Source organism: Bidens hawaiensis, unplaced genomic scaffold, assembly GCF_021521415.1.
Source record: "Bidens hawaiensis isolate Kalapana, Puna unplaced genomic scaffold, B.hawaiensis_p1.1 tig00041200_1, whole genome shotgun sequence".
In the NCBI taxonomy this organism is placed as follows: Eukaryota; Viridiplantae; Streptophyta; class Magnoliopsida; order Asterales; family Asteraceae; genus Bidens; species Bidens hawaiensis.
Genome location: NW_027497294.1, coordinates 57,115 through 75,567, shown reverse-complemented (window position 1 = coordinate 75,567; position 18,453 = coordinate 57,115). Strand labels below are relative to the sequence as shown.

The following is an 18,453-nucleotide window of genomic DNA, read 5'->3' as shown; positions in this document are numbered from 1 at the left end:
AAAACTTTGTGGGCATGAACTATAATTCACCATTTTAATATGTTTATCCTCTCCAAATACACATTGATAATCTCACTTTGTTAAACTGAACTTCACCGCATAGACTTATATTAACAAAACCTAATCATGGTTCATCTTTGCATTCACACCCCACTTACAATTTCATAAAATTAACACTTAATCCATGACATGCAATTAAAGCCATGACTCAAAGGTTACATTCATTTATTCTAGCATACAACTTATGGTTTTCTCCTTAAAATCGAGCATCACAAACCCAAAATTCACAGGTTTGGAACCAAAAAAACTCAACAACCCTACTCCATGAATTTGCTAACACCAAGATAGAAGATTTACATACCTGTAACTCTAGAGGTCAATGGAAACTAACAAAATCACCCTTGAATCCCTCGAACTCGCGACATGGGTGAAGGATTTTGGCCTTCGTTCTTCATTTCTCTCCCTTTCAGCTCTGCTTGTGTCACCCCTGGTTAATATGGTCGACCTTTTTTTGTGTGTTTTGTTAAATCCTCAAATACCCCCTTTAACTTGCTTTGCTCAAATAATGAGTTTAGTCCTCATAAATCTATTTAAGTTTAATCTATAACACACTCGGTAGTAATAGACAGTTCGAGGAAATTCAAAAAAAAACATATTTGTCGTATGCATTTCCTATATGCTCAAAGCCTCTTTTAAAACATTTAAGTTATAGTATCTCGTTAAATAATATCTTAGTTTAAGGTATATATATAATTTATAGAATATAAACATATATATTTTAAATCTCACAAATTAGGGTGTTACACTCCCCTTATTGTTATGCATTCCCTATTGAATTGCAAGGCTTTCTAATGAATCGAACACCTGGGGAAACTCGTCGAGGGAGCTTGAATGGACAAAATAATGAATTAATTAATAGATGAATCCATGCATATCGGCTGATGGGAACTGAGATGAGGAGTTATGCTGTTAGGGTTATGTTTGCCAGGAGAATTGAAAAAGAAAACGATTCGAGGGAAAATTCAAGCTAAGAGGGAGGTTTCGAAATTTTTGGGTGAAATTTTGGAATGAACTTAAAATTAGAGGCAAATTATAATTCTGGGTAGGGGTGAGAAAATAGGTTATCTTATTCCCCGATTAATGCTATACTCTGGAACCGGCAACCAAATTTATTGTAAATACATCACCTTTGGACATATCATTTAATTAGTTAAAAATAACCTATTTAGTTTTGAAAAGTTTTGGTTTTCGGTTTTGTAACGAGTTCTCATTTCTGATAATGAGTTCTCGGTCAAATTATGAGGTATCGGTCAACACTTATGAGTTTTCAGTCAACTTATGAGTTCTCGGTAAACATTTGAGTTCTAGGTTTTTATTGGGGTTTCGGTTTTTTTAATAAGTTTTCGGTTTTTAATGAAGGGTGAATAAGTTAATTGTGTGCCACTAAATGGCATTTTATTCATAGTGATATAAAAGTGATGTTTAATGAATTAAATATAAAGTATCCTATTACAGTATATTATAATAATACCACAATGATTAAGAGTCTTATAAAGTTTAAATTTATAAAACTCAAGTGTCAAGTGTCACAATATGTTATGTTACAATGAAAATCTAGCGAATAAGCGTACTATAAAACTAATGTTTTATAACTCATATATCAAGTTTCCTATTATGGTGTATTACAATAACACCCAAATGGTTAAACGTCATCGAAAGGTTAAAATTATAAGACCCAAGTGTCAAGCGTCATATTAAGTTATGTTATAATAAAACTCTAGCGAATAAGCGTCCTATAAAACATATGTTTTATGACTACAAAATCAAGTGTCCTATTACGGTGTATTATAATAACACCACGATGATTAACCGTCCTATAAAGGTTCAAGTTATAAGACTCAAGTGTCAAGTGTCCTGCTAAGTTATGTTATAATAAAACTCTAGCGAATAAGCGTCCTATAAACCAGATGTTTTATGACTAAAATATCAAATGTCATATTACGGTGTATTATAATAACACCACAATGATTATGCATCTTATAAAGGTTAAAGTTATATGACCATAGTGTAAAATGTCCTATTAAGTTATGTTCTTATATGACTTTGATTAGAAAGGGTCCTATAACACCGAACATTTATGACTTAACAACAAAGTGTCCTATTAAGTTATGTTATAATAAGACATCCAGTGATAAAGTGTCCTATTACATTACCACATAATGGGACACCAACAACTACATGTCTTATAGATTACTTTATTAGGATTTACATTTTAAGTGTCTTATTAGGTTATATGATAATATGACCCCAAAGAATCATCCATCCTATTAAATAACTTTTTAGGACACCGGTTCTATAGCGTATATTGTAAAAGGACCCCAAATATTCATTTGTCCTATTAAATAGTGTTGGTGCATAATGTCAGTAGTTCATAGTCTAGTGTCTGTAATCGAGTCTGTAATGTTAATTGTGTTTTGTTTATGTTTAAGCGAAGTTACTGACAAGTTCGCTTATCAGGCGAACTTGTTAGTCAAGCGAAGTTATGGACAACTTCGCCTGAACATGCCAGGCGAAGTTGTCGTGAATATATATGCTAGGTTACGGCTGGTTTGAGATAATAAGATATAGATCATGATATCGTGTGTAACGTGTAAACCAGAGAGTTTCTTGTAGTCAGTGATTCATATCACGTGTTTCGGTTATAATATAACGTGTTTGTTTATTCGTATCGTGTGTTTGATCTATTCGTGTCTTCTACGCTCGTAACGACCTACGCAGGGATTCCGCACCTACGTAGATCGAGATATCTCGTGTTGATCCATCCAAGGAACCTACAATTGGTATCAGAGCTTCGGCTCGATTGTGTGGTTCGGGATATTCACGCGGGTGTAGAAATCGTCCCGTTTCGACTATTCGCGGGACATGTTTTCTGTGTTTTTGTGTCATTCTTACCTCCTACCATCGTATTCAACCCATTACAACGTCAAAAACCTCGAAAAATCCAGATTCCAGATCTGCAGAAACTTCGTGTTCATCAGGCGAAGTTGCCGTCACTGTTCGTAGGGTTTCAGCGAAGATATAAGGTTAAGCGAAGTTATCCACAACTTCGCCTACTTTCTCAAGTTCGCCTAACTCAAGCGAAGTTCTCTACAACTCCGCCTACCTCCTAAGTTCGCTTACCTCAAGCGAAGTTAAGAATCAGCGAAGTTCTTTAGCGAAGTTAAGACTTAAGCGAAGTTATCCGTAACTTCGCCTACAGTACTTTAAAAAAAAAAAAAATTTCGGGTTTCTTAGTTTTTGAGAAAGATGTCGTCAATTAACATCTCAGAGTTAGTTAAGATGGAAGTAGAAGCAGGATCAGCTACAAAAGCACCAAGGTTGCTGAAGGGAACCGATTTCGTTGCATGGAAGGATCGGTTCGAACAATATGTCAAGTACCAGGATGCGAAAATGTGGGTATGCATCCAGGATGGTTATATTCCACCAACTATGGAGTACGAAGGTCGGGATCAGATCAAAAAGTACAGCAAAATGGAAGATGAAGAGAAAAAGATGTATGAGGCCGAGAGCAAGGCTCATGCTGCTATCACTATGGCTCTTCCACAAGAGATCCTTCATACGTTTAGAAAGTACAAGACAGCAAGAGAGCTTTGGGAAGCTCTTGAGAACCGGTTTGAAGGAAATGTGGGAATCCGTGCTTCGAAGATCAAATTGCTCAAAACCCAGTTCTCAGTCTTCAAGTATTTGAAGAATGAATCTCTAGATGATATCATCACCCGATATTATCATCTGATGACTGAACTGAGCAACTATTCAATTTCTTACCGAGAAGAAGAGATAGTTGAGAAGCTTCTTGATGCTCTACCACCAAAATGGGAGATGTACACGGTGCTGATGAGGGAAGACAAAGACTTTCCCCAATATGATCTGGAAACGGCAGTCAACAAGCTCCGAACCTTTGAGCTTAACATGGTTAGAAAGGAGACACCTACGGATCAGGTTCAAGATCCAGGTATGTATGGTGCTTAAGTCAACTCTAGTTCAGGTTCGAAGACTGAATCAGCTGCCTAATACTCGAAGGGAGAGTCGAGTGCCAACTCATCACATGAGGGGCATGTGTCAGTCAACACGAATGGTGATGTTTGCTTTGTAGCAGGTGGATCTAGTGCTTCTAAACCGCAAGCAAGCAAGAGTAGCTGCTCTCCAAGTCTTCCTAGCAACAACTACTCTAAGATGCCTATGAGTGTCAAATCTGCTGAAGAGCAGGTTGCTCTCTATGCTTCTTTTATTGCATCCTATGAGAACTACATTCAGGGGAAGATTGTTGATCCAGCTATGTTGGATGAAGACTATGACCAGATTGATGCTGATGATATGGAAGAAATGGATCTGCAATGGCAGATGGCTATGATCGTGAGAAGAGTGAAACGGTTTATGAAAATGACTGGAAGAAAGTTTGTCGGTGGAAGGCCAGGGTTTGACAAGACGAAGGTAAGATGCTACAACTGTCAGCAAAATGGCCACTTTGCTAAGGAGTGCAGAAATGAGCGTGTAGAACGTGGTCAAGGCTAGTCTACACAGCATAATGGGGGTAGTAAAGATTATAGTGCTATGATTTCCAGAGAAGATGGTGAATACAACTGGAACCTGCATTCTGAAGAAACTTTCGAACAGGCCAATTTGGCGAAGGTTGAAACTGAAGGAAATGAGAAGGTTACCGGAGAAGAAAAAGCTCTCATGGCAGATGTTAAAGACCAGCTCTCCGAGGTATGTTCTAAACCTACTTGTTCTAAATGTGAAAACTTGTCTGAGCAATTAGCAACTATAACTGATCAGTATGTTGGTTTGGATGCTGAGTTTAAAACTTTGAAAGAAGATCATCACTTTACTAAAGCAAGAGAAAATAACTATAAAGTTAAAATAAAAGCTTGTGAAAAGGATATTAAAAGTCTAAAAGCAAAACTTGCTGAAAAAATACAAGTGATTGATCTAAGCTATGAAGTTTTGGAAGAAAAAACCAAGCTAATAGCTGAAAGAGAAAAACAGATTGCTGATCACCAGGTGAAAGTGGTGGAACTGAATAGAAAACTTGAGCAGTTCAGAAATTCCTCTGCTATTCTTGATCACCTTGTTAGTGATCAAGGTTCCTCTGTTAAGAGGGGAGGAATTGGTTATCATGAGGTTCCACCACCTTATAATCACAATTACACTTTTAATCCTAGTGTTCAGAAATCTGTTGACTTTGAGGTTGTTCAGACAGTTCCAATTCCAGTTACTACTAAAGAACCAGAAGTTAGTAAGCCTGTTGCAAGTGTTAAAATTTCTGCTCCGAGTCCTGTCTCATCTAACTCGGACAAGTCTTCTGAGTCGAGTGAGACAAATCAAGAGGAAGTATTACCAAAAAGTGGAGAGAAAAAGAAAACATCTGAAAAGAAGTCTCCACTAAACCCGTATGTCCCACCATATGTGAGACAAACGGGCAGTAATACAGCCTCAACATCTAAGACAACTTTTGATAAGAAAGTTGAAAACAGATGTTGTTTTAGATGTAATCAATTAGGACATCTTGTTGCTGATTGCCCTCTGAAGCAAAAATTCAGAGGTGTGAGGCCTTTAAAATCTGAGAAAAGTGCTAACAGTAATCAATTTAATGACAAAACTGAAAACCCATTGAATTTCAGAAAATGGACTAATCCAGGTTTTCAAAGAAATAGATCTCAGTTTTTCACTGGTAATGCCCAAACCATAACTAATAATTCATTTAATTCAAGACGGTATGGATGGCCTCATAGACAATCCACAAGAAGGTATCCTGTCAGGACTCACAGAAATAATTATACAGAGACTAACTTTGGAAAGCCAAAGTTCGGGATGTATAGATCCAAGACCAATTGGTCTTGGGTCCCTAGATACTAATCTTTTGCCTTAATCGTGCAGGAACAGTTGAACAGGGCTGCCAATAATCTTTGGGTTGTGGATAGCGGCTGTTCCCGGCACATGACGGGTAACAAATTCTTGTTACACGATTTGAAACCTGTTCAAGGAGGGAGAGTGAGCTTTGCAGGAGAAAGTGGAGGCAAGATTACAGGAATGGGTACGGTGTCTAATGGAAAGATGACTCTAGAAAAAGTAAACTTTGTCGAAGAATTGAAGCACAATTTGCTGAGTGTGTCGCAGATTTGTGATAAGGAGTACACCGTACATTTTACAAAGAATGAGGCGATTGTGTTACATCCTGGTTTTCAGATACCAGAGGAGTGGATTGTGATGAAGGCTCCACGTGAGAGAAATACGTATATTATGGATATGAGGTCGACTGAAATGGCCACGGAAGAATCATGTCTTATGTCAAAAGCGAGCGAATCGGAGTCCGAATTGTGGCATAGGAGAATGGGGCACATTCATCTTCGGAAGATGAACCACATTGTCAAGAATGGACTTGTGCTGGGCGTTCCCTTGAAAAGTTTCAACTTTGAAGACAAATGTCTAGCGTGCAAGAAGGGAAAGCAGCACAAGAAATCCCATCACACCAAGAAGGTCAATTCTATTGTCAGTATTCTAGAATTGCTTCACATGGATCTCTTCGGTCCCGTGAATGCAAAAAGTCTAGGAGGTACTTCTTATTGCTTGGTGATCACTGATGATTACTCACGATATTCGTGGGTATATTTCCTGAAATCAAAAGATGAAACGGCTCAGATGGTGAAGAATTTGATTACCAAAGTTGAGAACGTTATGGATAAAAGGGTTAAGTTCATCAGGAGTGACAATGGAATGGAGTTCAAGAATTTTGAAATGGAGATCTTCTGCCTTCAGAAAGGGATTGAACACCAATACAGCGCTCCGTATACACCGCAACAGAATGGAGTGGCTGAAAGGAAGAATAGAACGTTAATTGAAGGAGCCAGAACTATGCTGGCTGAATCGAAGCTTCCTGTGGTGTTCTGGGTGAAGCTGTTGCTACAGCCTGTTATATCCTGAATAGAGTCTTGACTGTTAAAAGACTAAATAAAACGTGTTATGAGCTTATGCATGGGAGGAAGCCCAACTTGAGTGGTCTTGAACCATTCGGGTCCCCTTGTTCGATTTTAAAGACAAATTCTAAATTTGGTGAAGTAGCCGATGAAGGAATCTTAGTCGGTTATGTTGTTGCGACTCCCAACAGACGTGTCTTTAATACATCGACCGGCAAGGTTGAGGTGGTGTGTAACACCGACATCACAAGTTACAAACCGCCAAAACCAAGCAACGGACCTGCTGAGTTTTTCGACTATGATAGACTTTTTAAGTCTTTTAACATACCGTATAGGGATAGTGCAGAAGAAGAAGAGAGAGTTGCTACGAAGATGATCCTTGATGAGGAAGAAAATCTAGTGCAAAGACAGCTGTTTGATAAATGTCAACCTTCCTCATCAAATGCTAACGATACCCCTGCTGCCTCTCCTGAAGAAGAATTTTTCAATCCGTTTCACTCTCAGCAAGAAACAACCATTGACGAGCTCTCTTCTAACTTGGAAGATAATTTGCATGTCGGTTCTGTTCCGACCACGAGAATTCATAAAGATCACCCTTTGGAGAATGTGATTGGTGATGTGTCCTCCGGTGTACAAACAAGACGTAGCTTGAATGAGCACACCTGTGTTTACACAAGCATTAAGGAGACAGGCATAATCAACGACTGCTTGTACACCTGCTTTATCCGCCAGATTGAACCAAAGAATTACCAAATGGCTCTAAAGGACAGCTCGTGGGTCGAGGCCATGCAAGAAGAGCTGGCTCAATTCAAGAAAATGGAAGTTTGGACTTTGGTTGAAAAACCGAAGCATGTGCATGCGATAGGCACAAAATGGGTTTTTAAGTGCAAGAGAGATGAGAAAGGGATTATTATAAGAAACAAGGCGAGGCTAGTCGTTAAAGGTTTTAATCAACAAGAGGGGATTGATTATAATGAAGTGTTCGCTCCTGTGGCAAGATTGGAAGCCATTAGATTGTTTTTGGCATTTGCTGCTTATAAGAAGATGAAGGTATTTCAGTTGGATGTGAAAAGTGCGTTTCTAAATGGGAAAGTTGATGATGTTGTGTATGTTGAGCAACCTCCGGGTTTTCCTGACCCAGACTTTCCAGACCACGTGTACAAGTTAAGCAAGGCGTTGTATGGACTACATCAGGCACCTCGTGCCTGGTACTCAACTTTATCAGATTACTTGCTTGAAAATGGGTTTGAAAGAGGGAAGATAGATAGCACGTTGTTCTTCAAGAGAGAAGGAAGCTACTTCCTGCTGGTGCAAGTCTACGTGGATGACATTATCTTTGCTGCATCAAAAGTCTCCATGTGTCAAGAGTTTGAGGCCGTCATGAAGAAAAGGTTTGAAATGAGTGCTATGGGTGAACTAACTTTCTTTTTAGGATTGCAGGTTGATCAGAAGAAGGATGGGATGTTCATTCATCAGACCAAGTATGTCCATGATGTGCTCAAACGTTTCAAGATGGAGGATAGCATTCCATTTGATACTCCAATCTGCGTCAACCATAAGTTGGGTGCTGAGACAGACAATGACGCAGATGTGGACCCAACTCAGTATCGGGCTATTATAGGTTCTTTAATGTACTTAACTGCTTCTTGGCCTGACATTATGTTTGCAGTTTGTCTTTGTGCGCGTTTTCAGGCAAACCCAAAGGAATCTCACATGAAGGGTGTGAAGAGGATCTTCCGGTATCTCAAAGGCAAACCGAAGCTGGGGTTGTGGTACGCAAAAGGAGGAGACTTGGAGTTGGTCGCTTACACAGATTCTGATTATGGAGGGTGCAATCAGAGTCGAAAGTCAACTACTGGAGGATGTCAGTTTCTAGGAGGCAGATTAGTGTCCTGGCAATGCAAGAAGCAGACATCAGTCGCCATTTCAACATGTGAGGCAGAATACATGGCAGCATCCAACTGCTGCTCCCAGGTTCTGTGGATTCAACAACAGTTGCGTGTCTATGGTCTGAATTTCTCACTTACTCCTATTTGCATTGATAACACAGCTGCTATCTCAGTAACTAACAATCCCGTGAAGCACAGTAAAACTAAACATATTGACATACGTCATCATTTTATACGGGATTGTGCTGAGAAGAAACTGATTGTGCTTGAAAAGGTGGATACGCTTGATAATTTCGCTGATTTATATACTAAAGCGTTTGACAAATCAAGATTTCAAAACCTTGTTGAGTTGAATGGGATGATCAATCCCGAGTAACCATGCTTTTTGTACATATTAAAAAAAAAGAAAAAAAAAACGTCACTATCGCTTAGAACAATGTCGGTTACCTCAGTTTGATGGACATGTCTTAGGATATGTTTGGTCCTCATTTCTACTTGTAGAATATGAGGATAGCCATTAACCAGACGACTGAAAGTGACCGGGGCGGTTTATGATGAGTTTTCATTCTTTCGCTTAAAATTAGTTGATCATACTTAGTTAGAAGGACACATACTAGTATGTGGTCGGTCCAGCTGATCCATTGGATCTTCGGGATAGCCGTTGACCTGAAGACTTTGATTTGGTCGGGGCGATAGAAGTTAAATTTTTCTTTAAGGGAAATGAAATTATTTTTCGAGTCTACTACTTCGTAAGAAGTTCGTTTGCTATGTTTAACAGAAAATTGATCCAACCTTGGAAAATGATAGATATACTGATTCTGTGTGCTTAACTAGTGAAGTTATTAGGCTTAAAAGGCTTAAGAACAGTCATTGTATGTCATGGTAGCTTTTTATGGTGCGTAAAAGTAGATGTGATACAAACTAAATCTACTCGATTTTATGTGGAAACTCCTTAAGAGTTTTGCATGTCTTCATATATATCTTTCCGAATGATAGGCAGAAAAGCGATTACCCAGTCATACACGAGCCTGTTAGTGTTCTGATTCTCGTGAAGAAAGCGTGTCAAGAGACTGCAGTGATCCAGATTCGGGACTTGCAGTTGTTCTCTATGTGTTTGTTAAAAAAAAAAAAAAAAATTAAGTCATTGAGACATTCTTTAAATGTCAATCATGATGTAAGAAAGAGAACGGGAAGCAGAGTCTAAAGATCGAAGAATACTTACAACTTAATCAGACACTACGGGTCGAAGTCAATTCGGGGTGACTTGGGGAAAGCCAAATACGCTTTGAGAATAGATAGGAGGCATCATAATCTCTGAGTTGTTGCCCACTTAAATTTTGAGCTTAATTGAACTTAACTCGTATCACAGAAACGATGAAAACCATCTTAAGTTATTTACCTGCCTACAACCTGTTTCTTTATGTCATAATACAGCTAAACACGGATCCATGTGACAGTCACGTAATTAGTATGATTCCTGTTCGGATCTTTTCTAAAACGTAGTAGTCCCTGTCGAGACTGAAATTTGATCCCTTGTACTTTAATTTTTAAAAGTTTTTCGTAATTAGGTAGTTTTATGATTTTATAACTGGTTACTTGGACTTGATCGTGTCATTTAATTCTTAAAGGGAAGTTTTTAAAACTTAATTGCAAATTGTTCAAATTATAGGGGTTGATTTTGTAAAATTTGATAAATCGGCGAACTTGTGAATAACTTCGCCCGAGGCGAAGTTATCCACAACTTCGCCTGTATAAATCCGCTCCTATATAAAGGAATTTTTAAGGTCAACAGTTTCATAATTTTCAAAACCAGTGAACTTATCCGATTAACCAGCGAACTTGTCTTTCGATTTCATCTTTGTTCTTTTTCTCAGTTTCCGTTATCGATTTAAGGTTCGTAGTGTCGTCATAGCTAATAATCTTTGTCATTGTTGTTAATCCTAGGTTGTTTCGACCCCCGGTTAGTGACCTCGGACGTTCGATCCTTAAACCCGGTTTCATACTTGTTTTAACGTGGTCGTTCACACATTCATCGTCTAGATAACCATAATATCATGTTTTCCGGATTCCTTAATCACGAAATCACCAACTGCACGTTGTTTCGTAAACCTAACAGTCGCCGTTTCAGATTCAGGCGAACTTAAGGATTAGGCGAAGTTATCCGCAACTTCGCCTGAGGTTTAACTTCGCCTGAGGCGATGTTGTGGTGAGGCGAAGTTATCATTAACTTCGCCTGGACCTTTTTACGTATTAGTTATTAGACGAACTTAAAGATGAAGCGAAGTTGTTCCTAACTTCGCCCCACCTATAACTTCGCCTATACAGATTTTATCACAACTTCGCTCATGGTAACAAGCGAACTTGTGTTATGCTTTAACGTTTATCTAACTTGGTTCGTTTGTTGCAGATATGGCTGCTGTTGCTGGTGCTGGAGGTGCTGGTGGCGATGACGGGGGAGATAACCAGAGACAATTCTTCCCTGGGCATAATATGTATATTACGTTAGACCCAGATGCGAGTGGTGTGGAGGATTACCGCGAAATCATCACTTTCCTCCTTCGCTCGCGGATATTCCACGCGATCACAACTACTCTGCCGATATCCTTACCCAATATTGAGGATTTTTGGCAGACGGTGGAATACGATTGCCGCGTTGAGCCCCCGGTTATGCGAGCAACCGTCAACAATCAAGAAGTTCAGTTCTCTTCTGAACAAATCCGGGCGGCTTTACGTTTCGGGAATAAGACCAGGGATGACCCGACGGACTTTGTGGCTCCTTTCCGAGATGGAGCGTTTTTACGAATGGACTATTCGGGCCCGTTGGGCGATACACAACGAAGGAAGGGTTTCCTACTCGATCAGTGGCGCTTCCTCATGCACGTAATGATTGTCTGCATGTCAGGGAGGAAGGCGGGTACTGACGGGATGGGTGCGACCATGCAGTCGGCGATGACTGCTCTGACTTATAACAAACGTTATAGCTTCAGTCAGATGGTCTTCTATGAGATCGATAGACAAAGACGGGCAGTGGCACGTGAGAGGTTCATTATGTATCCAAGATTCATCCAGATGATCTTGAACCATGTGGCTCCAAATCTACCTCAGCGCCGCCCGATCAGATACGTGGAGAGTGTGAACAAACGTATCTTCGCTCAGTGTAGGACATCGAGCGCGAGGAGCAAACCTGAGCTCCGTCCCAGGCATACTCCACTCTTTGGGTATTTAATCAACCCGGAGTATGTTCCTGCCAATGAGGACGAGTTCAGAGACCCTCAACCACAACAGGCAGGAGCACCTCAACATATACCTGCTGCGCCTGTTGTGTCACGAGAGGAGAACATAGACCTTGATGAAGTGTTTGGAGGTCAAGGCTACTTCGATATGGACCGAGTTGATCCTCAAGAAGATGTACAGGTCTCGGTAGCACAAGTTTCGAGGATGGATGTTACTAGAGCAGCTACGACGGTGGCTGACTCAGATTTTGATGAAGTAATGGATGAGGCAAGACGTATGATGGTAACTCGAGAAAGAACGTATGGGAAGAGAAAGAGGACGGATGACGACAGTGAGTCAGAAGAAGAAGAAGACATTCATAAGTTGATCAGACGTTCAAGAAGGGACAGGACAGGTGCAGGTATGGGAGCAGGTGAGAGTTCAAGAGTCGTACGTTTCGCTCCGCCCGCACTGTCAGGTATGTCAATTGTCCCTACACCATTACAGGTCACAAGGCCAAGCGCCACGGACGTTCCCGTGGTGGCTACATCATCATCTGTTGGCCTCCCATCTATCACTACTTTCCAGCTGACGACTCCGGAGATTGTGTCTTTACCACCTCCAACTCTTACTCCTTCAGAGGTGGTTGCACAATTTGTTGAGTCGACAGTCGTTGCAACTGCAGGGTTGTCGGTCACGATACCACCTGCGGTTACGTCCACAGCTACTTCTGATGTCCCGGTTTCATCGGAAATCCCTCCTCAGTACACTCACGATTTATCGCATATGAGGTTCGATTTCGATGCAACCCTATCAGACTCGGAAAGAATAGCCGCACTTGAACGGGTCGTGGCAGAACAATCAAGGGTGAATCTTATCCAGACCCAGGCTATTCAGCGCCTAGTAGCAGAAAATCAACTACAGTCGTCCCTCCTGGTTGAACATGGAAAAATTATAGATGCTATGAAGGAGTTCTTGGCATCTCAGGGGGAGACGAGCTGTAAAGGCGACGAGCTCAGGACAAAGAAGAAGAATGACAGAGACGATGATCCCAATGCATCGAAAGGTGCAGGTGGTGAGTTGCCAAGAACTACTCAAGCTCTTGGGACTTCCACAGCTCAGGGGGAGTCTGCAAGCGCAGCTGGCGGTTCTGGTGGTGATGAGGTGGTGTTGGTAGATGACGAGGAGATGGGAGATGATGTGATCGATGCCTTGAAGGAATTAGATGATGATATGTTGGATGATGAATTTATGTGTGAAGATGATGTTCTACCAGTCGAAGAGATTGAAAAGATTGGTGCAGAAATTGTGATAGAAGATGATGTTGAAGAGGGTGAAATAGTTGAGGAAAATGTTGAACACGAGATCCTTGAAGTTGAAAAGTCAGATGTATGTCAAGATACAGTAGGTGTTGATACAGAATGGGAGGAGCAGCCTAGATGGAAGGAAGGCTATGCTCATTGGTTTATAAAAACTAAGAAGCCTGCTGTTCCAACCATGTTCAAGAAAAGTTATAATATCAAAGGCTATGCTGAATCAAAGAAAGGAATTATCTGTTGGCTATATGATGAACAGTTAAAAGTGTTCGTGGTGAAAAGATATGATGGGATCCAATACTTTAAGAGGACGTTGAGATCTCTCAATACATTGCCTGAATGTGAGGTGAAGGATTTGGCTAGATTGGGGTTGATTAATAGAAGCGACGACAACATGGCCAGAGTTATTGGGAAGATCGTGTGGAAAGAAAGTATTAAAGAAAAGAAGTTTGAGTTATTAAAGCCACGGAAGGGAAAGCTAGTGGAAGATAAGGAAAGAGGAATGAGAGCAGATGGCAAGCCATGGATGGTAATGAAGTACAAACCGATTCGATGCATGAAAGAGGTTCCAATGAAGACTATGCCTCAAGATGTGTTGAAAGATCTTAAATGGTGGTATGTTGATTGCCAGACTGCTGAAGCCGTGATGGAAGACGAAGACGAACAAGAAGTGCTAAGAGTGTATGATCCGATGCATCTTGTTAATTTATCGAAAGCTGATCTGCAGGTGTTAAATGAAAAGAAGATATTTTATATTCCTGCTTGGAAAGACGAAGCGAGGAAATATCAGCGAGTAGTCACGGTATGCGTGAGAGAAGGAGTACATGCATGAAGACCAAGAGATTGAAGATTACAGGACACGTGCTTGAAGATCAAGACATGAAGCTACTGCCAAGGGGGAGTCTGTTGGTGCATAATGTCAGTAGTTCATAGTCTAGTGTCTGTAATCGAGTCTGTAATGTTAATTGTGTTTTTTTTATGTTTAAGCGAAGTTACTGACAAGTTCGCTTATCAGGCGAACTTGTTAGTCAAGCGAAGTTATGGACAACTTCGCCTGAACATGCCAGGCGAAGTTGTCGTGAATATATATGCTAGGTTACGGCTGGTTTGAGATAATAAGATATAGATCGTGATATCGTGTGTAACGTGTAAACCAGAGAGTTTCTTGTAGTCAGTGATTCATATCACGTGTTTCGGTTATAATATAACATGTTTGTTTATTCGTATCGTGTGTTTGATCTATTCGTGTCTTCTACGCTCGTAACGACCTACGCAGGGATTCCGCACCTACGTAGATCGAGATATCTCGTGTTGATCCATCCAGGGAACCTACAAATAGATTTTAGGACTCTATTTTACAAGTGTCCCACACAAAAGGTCCTAAAAAGCCCTTTTTGTTGTAGTGTTGGAGTTTGATTATCTCCAATATCATAAACCTGTTATTAAAATATTAAGAGCCAATACACAATCGTATTACACATCTTTCGGTTAACTATATTTATAAGTTTGAATCAAATTACAACCTTAATAGAAATGGAACCGGATGACTGGAAGTCATAAATAGATGCTCCCAATGTAACAGAATTAGAATTTGATTGCTGATAAGACAAAAATGGAAAATCAACATATGTTAGGTGAAATAATTATAAAATTAAATTTAGTAACAAATTAACATTCAGATTATATTATTACTAAACGACCATTAAACCTTTTCTGTAACTCAGTGATAATATTGGTGTCATCAGTAAGCTTGTTTATACCATAGTCCTCGACAATGTTTCTGAGGTTGAAATCTGCCACATCGACCTTAAAGGCGAATATCATTTCTAACAGACAATCCAACTCAGCAGGGAATCCATCATATTCCACATTATTCTGTAATAAAATTAGATGACAAAGAAACAAATAAAATATTAATCATTGTTAAATTTACAATCTCTTATATAGATGACAATGTATAAATAACCAAACGGATAATTTGAAAACAAACCTCATTTTGAGAATCAATCAATTCTTTTGATGTTTTCTTAGTCAACATTTTAGCATCTCTATCAAACAGAGTCAATGACACAACTCCAGTGGAATCCTGCACCCTTATCTTGATCTTGAACCTACAAAATTTTATAAATAGGTAAATAGCAAGAAAAACATATACTTTTACAATGCACTAATTACACATTTGAATTTTAATTCATCAAATACCTAGGTGTAGGGATAACACCTAAAACATTGCATCTTATTGTTTTGCATTCATACTCCTTTCCACCTTCATCATTATTTTCCATGAGCTTACGGCTACAAGTATTACAACCAATGTAATACCATTCCGTATCTGGGCAGATTGCCTTAATTGTACCTAGGATAATGATACTCTTAGGCTGCATTATAGTACAAAACCACTTAATAAATACTCAATTATGATTGAAAGATAATTATGTTAAAAGATAGATTGTAATAAATAACTTACAAATATAATGGTACAAATATCACCGATGTTAAAAAAAATATGTTGCTCTCAAAAACTCATCATCAACAAACGACAACATCTTCACCGGAATCGGTTTACGAACAGAAACATCATTGCCAGTTAGCAGATCCACCAAACTACAATTTTAAAATTTAATGAATTTAGGATTAAGTAACATAATATGAAATTTAAAAACTAAATACATAATATTGGTTTAATAATATACATGTTTTTGTATTCTTCTATTTCAAATAAAAAGTCGTTTATAAAGAAACGGCTAACATTAGATCCAAAAGAATTCGACACATACGCTTTCTCTACAAAAATGAAAATTATACAACGATACATTAGTTTAATTTAGTGACATGTTAAAACACAAGAAACTTTAAAACATTAGACATAGTTACCTTTACCATCAGAACCGGTGTAATACTTAACCCTACCAAACTGCAGTACAATAATGGCATGGTCTTCATCAAAATTTTCAATTACATATTTGGAGAGCTCAGACACATAATGATCCCATAGTATCAGATAAACACAATTTCCTCTGAAATTACAGAAGTGTTGAAAACAGTGACAAGTAAAAGGTTTATTAAAAAAATATGTAATCAGATGTTACTTGTAATAGTAATACCGTAAATCAGATATCTCCATTGTACGTTTGTTTTTGTCCTTGACGTTTGAAGCATTGCTCTTGAACACATGAACCACGTGACCAATAATATCTAACACAAAGACAAAGGTATAATTAAATAATTAATAGACTTAATGGAAATCTAATGCTAAAATTGTAAATAAATTTAATTATTATGTCAGAAAATTATTTTACACCAACTGTAGATTTCAATGAAATATTTTTATTGATTAGTGATTCAAAAGAAACCATCTTAAAACCAAACAGACGACCATCAAACTCCTGACATGAATTCACATGTGTGTTTGGTCCCAACACCAATTTGTTGGAACAGTTAATCACACGGTAGTTCGATCCATTTAAACCAACGCTCGGATTTACTATAGTGAGAGTTGAGCTTTCCTTGAGGAATCTTTTGAATCTAAAGATCTCCTGTTTGTAAACGGTTTCTTGGATTCGATTCTCCTGTCATTAAAGGAAAAATAAATATGAGAATTACAATTAAAAGCCAATCAATAATTAGATACAGATTCATAATTAGATACGTACATTTTCATCCATGAGCACCGTTTCGATAAGAAAATCCTCATTCACATTTTTATTGTCTTTTATGCTCCACAGTCTTATAACTCTGACCTTCAGAGTTGATGGTGATGTTTTTAGAACATCAATCTCATTAAGCATTGTAAATTTTTGAGCTTGCATTGTCCTATGAATAAAATAAAAAAATAAAAGATTAAAATAAATTATTTGAAACATAAACAAAGTGGAGGATCTTACATTGTTGAAGAATTAATAATTATGAAAAGTATGATAATGGCTTATGTGAGAACGACGGATATTTATATTGTAGAATGTAGAAAATAAAAATTTTGGTAAACGTATTATGTTTAGAAAGTTTCTAAATAAAATTTGAATATATTTTAAGCGGTTTATTGAAATTACTTATTCCAAAAATAACCGATTGATTATATTAAAAATTTCTATCTAAATTTTTAAATATTTAAGGTAACTGAAATCATAAAACCTTCTGGAATAAAAAAAATTAAGGTATTTAAGGTAATAAAATAAAAATATTTAATACAATTAAACGGGTTTATTATAATCTTAACAAAACTAAAAATTCACAATTATGATTTAGAAACGTTACTAAACTTATAATGTTAACAAAATTAAAAGTTTCTGTTATTGGTTTAAACTAAAAATAATTTGGACGGAAATAAAATTAGAACGGAAATTAGCCGGAAATAAAAATATAAAGATTTGCAGAACAAAAATATAAAAAACAGGTTAGCCGGAAAAATTAATAATTGGACAAAGAAAAAGAATTATAAATTTAACATAAATATATCCAGATTATATTGAACGGAAATTAGCCGGAAATTAAAATATAAAGTTTTGAGTAACAAAACTATAAGAACAAGTTAACCGGAGAGTTTTAATACTTGAACAAACAAAACAATTACAATTTTAAAATAAAAAATACCAAAAATCGATCAGGTATAAAGTATTGAAGGATTGTTAATTAACTTCTTAAAATTCACTAATTCAATAAACAAAAAAAAATACAAAATTTCATAAAATTAAGAAGAATTTCGTAGGATATAAACTCCTTAAAATAAAATAAGCAAAATAATAAATAATTGACCGGAAAAACTCAGATAAAATAAAATATGTGTATAACAGATTGGCCGGAAAAACTAAAAATTTGTTAAATTAACTATTTGTAATTGCAAAATTGGATTTTTAGTTACCTTGAATATGATCATCGGAGAATCAATTCCAAGGATTGGATCGGAGAATCAATCATCGGAGTATCCGAACGTCAGAATTAGGGCTCATATTGTTGGTAAACACTCTACAGGTTCCATGGTGGATCTGAACGACGGATGTAGGTGTAACACCCGTTAATTTTCAGTTCAAAGACTTAAAGTTTGTAGAGGATGTACATCTCTAG

At 37.9% G+C, this 18,453-nt stretch overlaps 1 protein-coding gene across 1 annotated transcript; it reads right to left on the bottom strand.

The window, feature by feature from the left end:
* Positions 1-14,747: 14,747 nt before the first annotated feature.
* On the bottom strand, positions 14,748-17,201 carry LOC143592774 (replication protein A 70 kDa DNA-binding subunit B-like). The gene is made up of 11 exons (XM_077072606.1): positions 17,046-17,201; positions 16,862-16,961; positions 16,497-16,587; positions 16,267-16,409; positions 16,086-16,176; positions 15,906-15,996; positions 15,595-15,770; positions 15,383-15,503; positions 15,085-15,267; positions 14,916-14,990; positions 14,748-14,828 (listed from the first exon to the last, which is right to left on the bottom strand). Exons 1-11 carry the CDS (start codon positions 17,199-17,201, stop codon positions 14,748-14,750), a joined length of 1,308 nt encoding a protein of 435 aa, XP_076928721.1.
* Between the last annotated feature and the right edge of the window lie 1,252 nt (positions 17,202-18,453).

What these genes read in the sequence shown, in the direction of transcription:
- LOC143592774 (XM_077072606.1), bottom strand. Translation starts at nt 17,201, where the DNA reads ATGCAAGCTCAAAAATTTACAATGCTTAATGAGATTGATGTTCTAAAA. An exon ending in TATAGTAAATCCGAGCGTTG is followed by an intron (nt 16,588 to 16,861) that starts GTTTAAATGGAT and finishes TCTTTGTGTTAG; the next exon opens with ATATTATTGGTCACGTGGTT. An exon ending in ATGGAGATATCTGATTTACG is followed by an intron (nt 16,410 to 16,496) that starts GTATTACTATTA and finishes CTGTAATTTCAG; the next exon opens with AGGAAATTGTGTTTATCTGA.